Raw genomic sequence first — 11593 nt, 5'->3', positions numbered from 1 at the left:
GATCTACAGATTCAATGCAATCCCTATTAAAATACCAACATCATTCTTCACAGATGTAGAAAAATTAATTTTACGCTTTGTATGGAACCAGAGAAGACCCTGCATGGCAAAAACAATTCTAGGCAATAAAAACAAAATGGGAGGTATCAATTCTGTCAGGCAAGCATTACTCTGATACTGAAACCAGACAAAGATTACAAGAAACAAAAATAAAATAAAAAGAAAGATTACAAAGGCCATATAAGAGCCTCATGAACAAGATACAAAAATTATGAACAAAATTTTAGTGAGTCCAATGATATATAAAATAATGCACTATCGCCAAGTGGGTTTTATCCCAGAAATGCAAAGTTGATTTAACATTCAAAAATTAATCAATGTGCCTGGGCACATTGGCCCATGCCTATAAATCTCAGCATTTGGAAGGCCAAGGTGGGAGGATGACTTAAGGCCAGAAGTTTGAGACCAATCTGGGCAAAATAACAAGAGCCTGTCTCTACAAATAATTAAAACCAAAAAAAATAGTTGGGCATGGTGGTAGGCACCTATAATCTTAGCTACCAGGGAGGCTGAGGTGGAAGAAATCACCAAGAGGTCGACGTTACAGTGAGCTATGATTACAGTACTGCAGTACAGCCTAGGTAAAGGCATGAGACTCTGTCTCTATAAATAAGTACATTTTTTAAAATCAATCAGTGTAATTCACCATATTAAACTAAAAAACAAAAACCATATGGTGATCCCAATGGAGGCAAACAAGTATTTGACAAAAAACAATATCCCTCCCTACTGGAAATTCTCAGCAAACCAAGAACAGAAGACTAAAGGAATGCTTTCCTCCTAAATTCAGAAACAAAAGAAGGATGTGGGCCGGGCGCGGTGTCTCACGCCTGTAATCCTAGCACTCTGGGAGGCCGAGGCAGGTGGATCGCTCAAGGTCAGGAGTTCGAGACCAGCCTGAGCAAGAGCGAGACCCCGTCTCTACTAAAAATACAAAGAAATTAACTGGACAACTAAAAATATACATATAGAAAAAATTAGCCGGGCATGGTGGCACATGTCTGTAGTCCCAGCTACTCGGGGGGCTGAGGCAGGAGAATCGCTTGAGCCCAGAAGTTTGAGGTTGCTGTGAGCTAGGCTGATGCCACGGCACTCTAGCCCAGGCAACAGAGTGAGACTCTGTCTCAAAAAAAAAAAAAAAAAAAAAAGAAGGATGTGACCATATAGACCAATAATCCCAGACAGTAGGAATATTAAGAACTTTTAAAGCAATTATGGCTCAACTTCTCTTTATTATTCTCCCTCTGAATATCATTACAGGTATACAGGCTATATGTTGTTGGGTTCATATTTATATTCAGTACTGTTACATTTGATGGTATGTTCCCTTTTAATTGCAACCTCATAAAAAACTTCATTTTGTAGGCATTAATATGTTTGTCAGGTACCATAATTGTTTCCTTCGCCTTATATTTCACTGATACATCTCAGTCCTGTCTTCTTATATTTTTCCTATTTTAAATGTATCTGTACCAAGCAGAATACCAATTTATCTTTCATTTTGAACTCTAGATATTTTATAAAGAAATTCATGATTTTTTACTTGTCTTTTACAAAATTTCATATATGTACGTGTATTTTCTGTTTCTGAATTTTAATCAAAGATAGCTTTATCAAATCTACATTTAGTACATTCTTAATCCTACCTAAAATTAACTCAAGACATTTATTAACTGCAGATTTTTTATGAAAAGATTCAGTGATTCTCCATGAGAAAAGCATTTTATTTTATTTGAATATACTCAGAAGACAGTGTCATATCCATTGGATTCACAGTCGGAGATGCTTGTTAAAAATCATACATGTACTTACGGCCTGTAATACATATATTTTAAGATATCAACTTTTCTTTCCCCTTTAATTAATATTATCTTTTCAAATGTTGCTTGATCAGTCAATCCTTGAAGAATTAAGAGATAACTTTTTTTTTTTTGAGACGGAGTATCGCTCTGCCAGTTGGGCTAGAATGCAGTGGCATGAACCTAGCTCACAGCAACCTCAAGCTCCTGGGCTCAAGCAATTTTCCTGCCTTGGCCACCTGAAGAGCTGGGACTATAAGCATGTGCCACGACACCTGACTAATTTTTCTATTTTTAGTAGAGACAGGTCTCACTCTTACTCAGGCTGGCCTCAAACTCCTGACCTCAAGTGATCCTCCTGCCTCAGCCTCCCAGAGTGCTAGGATTACAGGCGTGAGCCACTGGGCCTGGCCAGGAGATAACTTTTTTAAGTGGTTAATTTCTCAGGCTTTTTCTTATCTTTCAACTCAGCTGGATAAATTTCCTATCACATGAGATCACTTCCCAAAACTTCTTACCGTCCAAACTCCACGAAAACAATCATCTACTTTAAATACTACTATTTAAATACTTAAATATTTAAGCTTAAATACTATTTCTCCTCTCTCAGTTGCCTAAAGCATATCTCATCAAATAATTTAAAGTATTAAACCCTTATTGCATTTCTGGAAAATACTAGTGTCTTATAAAGATGTGCCCTGGGGCCAGGTCACCCAGGTTCCAAACCCAGCTCCATTTTGGATGAACTTTGGCAAATTGTTTTCAATTTTTTAAATATTTCAGATTAAAAGACTACAAAGAATTCAATGTAAGATTCTTTGACTTTTCTTACATTATGGCAGTATAATGTCACTTAAAGCATTCTGATGAAAGACTGCCCAGGTTTGACTGCTGGCTCTGCTATTTATTAGCTCTGTGACTAAGGGAAGTTACTTAACCTCTCTTTCATTCAGTTTCTTTATCTGCAAAATGGAGACAATTATAGTACATATCTCACTAAGTTGGTAAGATGATTACACAAATCAAAAGAGGTAAAGTTCTTACAACAATGAACTGACACATATATATGTGATCAATAAAATTCAAATTATGTTTGGATACCACATAGTATTTTAATGGTTGCTCTGAACTTTTCAACTCTAATTTAAAGTTTTATTAATCTAAAGTTGTTCTACATTGCTCATTTTTTAAATTAATACAGTTGGATTTTGATGTTATTTAAAGACTCTTTTTCCTTGTTATTTCACTTAGGTATAGTTCAAAGAAGGCAATCTGAACACTATATTAACAATTATCCTCCCTGGCTAAACTCTTGAGATCTCTTTAAAGATAGAAAAAACTCAGGTTAATTCCTACTAGAACCACAGATAATAAATACGTGTAACTCTTCTAAGATTCCAATTCCTCCACCATGCCTTGATTATAGTTGCCTATGCTTCAAATATCTCCTGGTCCTAAATTCCTACTAAATTATCAATAAGAGTATTCATTTTGCCTGATATTGTCAGTAATCCTTTACAAAAATAGGGAAAAAAAATTGCACACTATGCTGTTTTATATAGGACCTCAGATGCTGCAAAACCGATTCACCACCAGCCAAAAGTTAGGAATAAATCAGACAAGACAAGCCTAGGAAATAGGCCTTATCCTAGTATACAAATAAAAAACAAGTTTACTGAGTTTAAAGTAACTTGCTCAGGGTCGCAAATTTGAACAGATGCAAAGTCACGATTCACAGAAATAACAGCAGGCTATATTCTTGAGTCTAAAGCAAAGAAGATACTTTCTGGTTTATAACTTATTTACAGTAGGAATCCTTGCTTAGGGTAGTAGAAAAAAATTTTAAGAACAGTTTGAACAGAAGGCTTTACCACTTCATTATAAAAAAATAAATTTCTTCTCCATCTATATGAATCTAAAATTCATGCTAGGTATGCATACAAATGCCATATACATGGATTTTTTAAGATTTGTAGAAGAACCAAACAAACAGCTTACCTTTGGTGCATGCACATAGCCTGTCTGTGCCAGAGCAGTAAATGACAGAAACAAATGTGTCCTGTTCCTCAGTACCCTCCTTTTTGGGAGGCTCCACTTTGGCCAAAATTTCAAAGTTTGAAAGATCTAATATTTTTACAAATCCTCCCTGAGTGGTTATTACCAGGTGTCCAAGAGTAGAAATATCAGACATTTTTTCTCTCTCAATGCCATTCTTTGAGGTTAACTGCATTTCCTCAACAGGTTCCTCACAGTCATCCTCCCGATTATCCAGTATATCTGGTGGAAGCAAAATGAGTGAGGTAATCGTGTCCTGGGGATCTTTGATATGTTGGATTTTTATTGGCTCCTCTTCTAAAGTCACTATCCGAGTGGCATAATTCATTTTATAAAGAACTAGATATCCACCACTAATACTCCTCTGCTCAGGCTGAATTATCAAAGGAGTCTGTACATCTGCTGGTGATTCATGTTGGATTACACTAATATTTGCACCATTCACTACAGCAAGATTTGATTCTAGCTCACCTTTCCGTCGATTACATAGTGCAGAGTTTAATTTATTTAAATTATTCAAGGCCTCTACTTGATTTATTGCACTCAAGGATTCAATAGGGCATGTCCGCAGTCCTACCAACAAATGAATTCCATCAGCACAAGGAGTTATTGAGTCTATACAAAGATTCTCCTCCTCTGCAAACTTTGGCAGCCTCAAGCACTGAACCAAAGTCCCAGGCTTGGGAAACACAGAGTTCCACTTCTCAGAATCTGGAGAGGTAAGGTTGGCTGCTGCATCTGCAAATTGCTGAATGTACGTCACAGGAGGATCCTGCAACAACAACTGCTCCTGACTATCCAGTTCCATTTCAATAATCTGTGGAACAGTAAAACCATCATCATGCAAACTTTTACTCATAATATTGTTCATCTGTGAAAAGATTTTTCCTGCTTTTTCATCAGATTCCTTGATGCTATAAAGAAGTAAAACAGGTAAAGTCCTCCTTACCAGAGGAGAATTTAGCTCTGAATTAGTGCAGGATTCATTGTCAGTTGACCCTTGTTCTGATATACTTTCACCCTGAGTTCTGCTTAAACCATCCAGTGACCTGTGAGAATTACTACTAATGGGTGAGGTAGCAGGAGATTTATATGTTAATAAACCTCCAGCTAATAAACATGGAAAGGGAATGTTGTGTTGTTCCTGGTGCTTTTCCTTTGTCTTTTCACTCTTAGAGTTTGTTAAGCAAGGATTTGCCCCAAGTTCTTCAAGATCTTTAACAGTATCTTCAAGCACATTTGCAACAATCTCCCACTGGAGTTTTTCCGGCTGTTGGAGAATGCTGAGAGCTGTTATATCAAGGCTTATTTCCATGGCTTCCTTCTGTGATGTATGCCCTTTGAAAAGGAAGAGTATTCATTAGATATGGTCTTTAAATAAAGTTAAAATCCGCAGTTTAACGTTTTCATTATTTTTTCATACTCATCCAGACAGTGCATTATAATTATATAAGCAAAAGACTTTAAAGTCAGGCCTCTATATTGATGGATTCCACATCCATGGATGTAACCAATCTTGGATTGAAAATATTTGGAAAAAGCTGGGCATGGTGGCTCATGGGGGTAATCCCAGAACTTTGAGAGTACAAAGCAGGAGGATCATTTGAGCCCTGAAATTCGAGACCAGCCTGGACAACATAGCAAGACTTGATCTCTACAAAAAAAATTTGTAAATTAGCCATGTATGATGGCGCAAAGCCTGTAGTCCCAGTTACTCAGGAGACTGAGACAAGAGGATCACTTGAGCCCAGGAGTTAGAGGCTCAGTGAACTGTGATCGTACCACTACACTCAGCCTGGGTAACAGAGCAAGATGGCCTGCCTCTTAAAAAAAAAAAAAAAAAAAAAAAAAAATAATTAATTAATTAAAAAGAAAATATTTGAGGGAAAAAAATGACTAGCTGTGTCTATACTGAATAGGTACAGACTTTTTTCCTGTCATTATTCCCTAAACAATACAGAATAACAACTATTTAGATAGCATTTACATTGATTAGGTATTATAAGTCATCTAGAGAGATGATATAAAGTATACAGGAGGATGTGCATAGGTTATATGCAAATACTATACCATTTTATATAAAGGACTTGAGCACCTGTGAATTTTGGCATCCACGGGGGGTCCTGGAACCAATCCCCCATAGATATTACGTATTTTAAAATAAATTTAATCAAATCTGAGATGAACCTACTAAGAAAAACCAAGGGACTCAAAATTATTTCCAATTCAGAATATATTTGGATAATTTGTGAGTAAAACCCCTTTTTAAAAAAAACTTAGGAGATTAAAAGAGTTAAAGAATAAAGATATTTATTCATCACTTTAAATTAGTATCAAAATAATAGGATTTCACACTTCAATTGTAAACCAACAAGATACTCAATATTTATACATCTGTCATTTATGCACTTTGCAGAATATCCATAAAAAGTGACTATAATCTCAATTACCTTTATAATTTTGAAGGAATTATAGCATTTCTTCTGTCTCATCCCACCCCATGCTGATTATCAGTGAATTGTCAGAGTATGCAATTTAACTCTAACCTCAGCTTAGAAAAAAATAACTAGGAAGAAAATGTTCCTAAAGTTAGTCATTTTAAAGTGAAATGTGTCTTCTATAATATCTGCTAATGTATAGTTAATTTAAATCACACATCTACATTATCTCTTATTGATTTTCTTTTTATTGTGTCCTCTTAAGGTGTCCCCTTACAAATAGTACAAAAGTCATTTCTCTGTCTCAGCCTTTCAAACATATGATCTCTGTTTACACAAAATCTTATAATAGATGTCAGTAAACCCCCAAACCAAGTATAATCTCTTGATACTGAACTGCAAATGTTGCAACCAATCTGTTTTTTTCTCAATAGCACAAACTACTGTCAGTCAGGCAGCAACATTGTTAGCAACAATAACATAAAGATCACTCTAGGTTGATTTTTGGAAATACAAAACATCAGAATTGCCTTTACAATTTAAATAGGAAGAACAAAGAAGAGTAAAAGAAATACATATAAAAGAACTTAAGGTGATTGCATGAAGACTTGACAGCTGCCCATGTAAAGGAATGAACAACAGAGACTCAAGGACCATCAAACACTTAAGGTATACTGAAAGCTCCATTTATACCATTTTTGTTAACTATTTCATTCATGATCTCTTCAACATGCTCACTGATACCTTTATCTAGAATGTCCCATAATCTGGGGATGATGTCACTTCACATAACGTTACCACTATCTTCTAATACCGAAATCTTTCTATCTAAAGCAGAAGAAAGATTTTAGTTATAAAAACTAACTGTACTAATGAAACTGTTCATTTACTTACTCATTTGACTATACTGACATGCAACCTTTTTACTGCCATGCAATTTTTATGTATATTTTCTCTACTACTTGAGATTGGAAATTGAAGGTTGAATGGTGAGATATTTTTATAACATTACATAAATCCTGAGGATGCTCAACTGTTTATTGGACTAAAATGACTTAAAGGACTTTTTTTAGTAAGTTATGATAGGAAATTGCCAAGAAAAAAACAATTTTAGTCTACATATGTATTAAGACAAAATAAATAAATCATAAACTACTATATTAACATACATTTAGGACAATACATGAAGTAAATGGCATGTGAGGTGAGACTTCATTAAAAACAAAAAATATATATAACAAGTAGCATTACTACTCTGCTTCTCAATTTTTTTTTTTGAGACAGAGTCTGGCTCTGTTGCCCAGGCTAGAGTGCCATGGCGTCAGCCTAGCTCACAGCAACCTCAAACTCCTGGGCTCAAGCAATCTTACCGCCTCAACCTCCCGAGTAGCTGGGACTACAGACATGCGCCACCATGCCCGGCTATGCTTCTCAAATATTTAATCAATGTCTAAGAAACAGGATAAACTATATATTCTACTTCAGAAAACTAACAAAGTACAATGATAACTGACAAATCCTGCAGTAAGGAAACCTGTCACCTCCACTTCCCTCAAATTCTAAGATCTACTAGGCCATAAAGTAAAGTTTTACACAAATACCTACAAACATATTCTTCAGACAGTCACTTGGGGAAACCCTATTCTGCCTACCCACGTAGTGTCAGACCCACAGCTTGTGCAAGAATACTTCCTAAGGTCAGCAATTAGGTTTAATTTAGGCTCTTTTCTAAAACCATTACATTTCAATTTGAACCCTTTAATCTCTTGCCAAACATTTTTCTCACTCTTCACAACAAGCCATGTATTCTTAATTCTCATATGTGGTCCGAAAACCAAACTTTTCTGTTACCAACTGAATACTTTCAAAAGTTACTACCTTCAACTGAAAAATTGATGTCTCTTAGTCTGCACTCGCATTTTTGAAATTAAGAAATATATTCTATAATTCTTCAAACCATGTCATTCAATTAGATGGGAAACAGAGCTGTAAATGTAGATATTTCAGGAAGAGAACACCTCAATCATTAATATCAAGTATACATATGGCCACTGCATGAGCTTCCATAAAGTCACCAGTTGTCTTTCAATATAACAAAATTAGTTTAGAAATTATATATTTTATTATGAATGAATGAGCCACTTACCAATCCTCAAATGAGGCAATTAAAAATTGTAAATGGGAAGGAGTTTTTCTCTTCCCATAGCTACTTTCTAATATTACATAAAGACAATATTCCCAATTCTAAGAAAGGTGTCACACGTAGTCAACAAAAATATATGGGAATTTTCTAGATTACCACGGGAAGCAACGTAAAAAGAATTACAGTATCTAAAGGAAGTGTGAAAAATCAAACAGGCATAGATGAAAAAGATGAAGGTAGAAAAGAGCTAAGAAAATAGACCAAATACGAGTATTGTAATTACAAAAACACATACTGAGACCTTTAAACCCAGAGAAAAGAACAAAGCTATAATAACATACAAAGGAACTGTTATAGTTAGAATCAAAAAATTTAAAACAGAAAAAGGAATATGGAAGAACATTTTGTGCAAACACTTTACAAAGGAAAAACTGTAAAAATCCCGCAGAGTTCAAGTGACTTGACAAGACCAAAGAGTTATTTTACGAAAAAGTTCAAGCTCTAACCAGGTCTCCAAGTGACCAGTGACCAGTAGATTCTTTATCAGATCAAGAAAATGAAACAGTAACTCTCTTCTGTTTTTAAAAAAGGACAATAAAGTAGGAAAAGCATTATCTTTATCAGTCTTTATTTTTTTAATGCACTCAATTCTTTATTCTTTTGGGACTAATTACATATTTGTGCATTATTAAGGGTATTATCCTTTTTTTTTTTTTTAATTGCTAAAACCTGTTTCAAAAGACAGCTGAGGTTAATCCAAAAGCAGTCCAGTGTTCTATTTGGTAGTTTTCAAAAAGATTTCATAACAAATTAGAATTTGGAGAACATTTACTACTCTACACTAACTATAACCTTTGAGAACTGTACTATACAAAACCATGCCTCCTCTAAAAAGATTTATTAAGTTACATACTCCTTAGTACATAACAGTTGACATTAGAGAATAGCCACAATGTAATAGTGATCACTGTTTAAAAAATACTGGCTACTTCCCAGGTACCATGTTTGATGCTTTGTATGTATTTCCCTTATATAATCCCTAAAACTCTGAATAATAGATGTTAATAGCACTATTTTATATATTAGTAAATATAATCAGACTATAATAATTAGCAGAGTTAGGATTTAAATTCTGACATAGCGAAAGTATTTTGAGAGGTACTACTAGTCTTTTCTATAAATATATTTTAATCTTTATAACATTTAAACATTCATATTTAAACGTTATTTTGTTTTTCTCCCTCCCGCCCTCACCGTTAAATGTTATTTTAGAATAACATTAAAATATAAAGTATATTTCTTTGCCTTAACATTTCATGAGCTAGTAAGGTAGCATTTATTAGATGTCGTAATGTCTGTAATTTTATACATTAAAATTTATTCTCTATTCATTTGTCTTCTTTTGGGAATAAAGAGCTTTAAACATTACTTTTAGTTAATAAAATATATCACATAAATAAACATGCTGAATTCCCTGATATATGTGATGAAAATTTAATATAATTATCACTTTAATTCCTTTGGCTCAAATAAGTACCATTTAAATTTTAATTACGGGACAGTATATACCTAATACTCACTCATGATCTCTAATATACAATATCTCTATTTTCTGTGTATATTAGTGAAAATGTAGAGCTTGCATTAACTAAGAAATTTAGAATTAAGTGGTATTCAGCTTTATCTAGAACTGTATAAATGCAAGGATTTACAAAATTTATCACCTAATACTTTTTACATACCTGTCACAGAATCTGATCTGGAATGCTCTTCACTGTCTGAATCTTCCAGTAAATCATCACTTAAATCAAAAGACAAAATAAAAGCAGTGTGAATTTCAAAAAAAGTACACATCATATAAGAAAGCAAAGAAAAAAAGTACACAGTTAAACCACCGCTACATCTCTCAAACATAAACATTACAAACTATTAAAACTAGCTTAAATGAGATATAAAGAATAGTCTGAGGTCATAACTGATTAACAACACTGATAATGAATCATCTTTTTAAATTACTAAATAAATATCCACTTGAAACAGAGTGTGGAAACTTCTAAGAATCTATGATAACATTTGAAGGGATTTGAAGGCTGTTACATGACTGTGGATATTTTGGGCAAATAAAAAGACAAAAGACAAAAGACAGCAACAGCTAATAAAATCAAGCACAAGCTTATAGTAGTAAAATTTTAAGAACTATTCTATTACTAAATTCAGGAGATACCCTAAAACCAAACATAGTTGGCACAGCTGTACAAATACATGTGTATGTATATGTATTCACACACATACACATTTTATTTTTGTTTTGGAAGGGCTGCTAGGAAGTCCTTTACATGTAGGAAAACTATTACAACTCAGAAGATAAGCGTCAAGATAAGACAATAGTCCCTCCTTTGCTCTTAGGTGGCCAAGAAATTGTCAGACTTCCTCTTTGCATCCACTTTTATCCTCCCTCCCTCCACTGTTAGCAGGCCAAAAAAAAAAAGATGTTAAGTACAAAGCACTATGACAGTTATTAGGTTCTGTCTGTACTCTAGTAATCAGCATGTCTACACCAATTTCTAAAATTCTGACAACTTCATTTCAAAAACAAAAAGATGTATTTCGTAGACAGAAAAGGCGATTCTGTCTTTTTTAAAACAACATATTGCACTTACATCTGAAACACATGGGCATTTACAATGTTATTTATGTATTGGTATTCTCCATTAAAAATGCTTAAGGATACCACACTCCAAGGCAATGTTTGAAATTTCTTGGGGGGGGGAACTCGATCACTTAGATATTTTTGACAAAGTTTCTGTGTTTTAGTTTTTTTCAAGTGATAATAATTGTCCACAAATCAATTTAGTGCTGTAGTTTAAACCACAAAAAGAATGCAAAAAAGTTTAAGACCAGCTACTAATTAATTAGCCTCAGTATTTGAACGTTCATTGGCTGATTTCAGAGAAATAATAAGATGCCTGAAAAAATAAATTCCCACAAAAATATTTATGATTGGGAATTCTCCAGAATGAAAAAGTATAAACCAAGAAGACACACCAGGTTCAAGGACAGAAGGGCTGTTCCATTAAGAAAAATAGCCAGGCCGGGCG

At 34.2% G+C, this 11593-nt stretch overlaps 1 protein-coding gene across 1 annotated transcript in view; it reads right to left on the bottom strand.

The window, feature by feature from the left end:
* The window catches only part of BIRC6 (baculoviral IAP repeat containing 6), a 262303-nt gene that overhangs the window by 196697 nt on the left and 54013 nt on the right, over positions 1–11593 (bottom strand). The window contains exons 9-10 of the mRNA XM_012652423.1: positions 10238–10296; positions 3858–5252 (exon numbers count right to left, since the gene is read on the bottom strand). Coding sequence (XP_012507877.1) covers positions 3858–5252; positions 10238–10296 — 1454 coding nt within the window. The remainder of the gene's footprint in view (positions 1–3857; positions 5253–10237; positions 10297–11593) is intronic.

Source organism: Propithecus coquereli, unplaced genomic scaffold, assembly GCF_000956105.1.
Source record: "Propithecus coquereli isolate 6110/MARCELLA unplaced genomic scaffold, Pcoq_1.0 Scaffold39, whole genome shotgun sequence".
NCBI lineage: Eukaryota > Metazoa > Chordata > Mammalia > Primates > Indriidae > Propithecus > Propithecus coquereli.
Note: the sequence above shows the minus strand (reverse complement) of the source record. Positions and strands in the feature narration are given on the sequence as shown.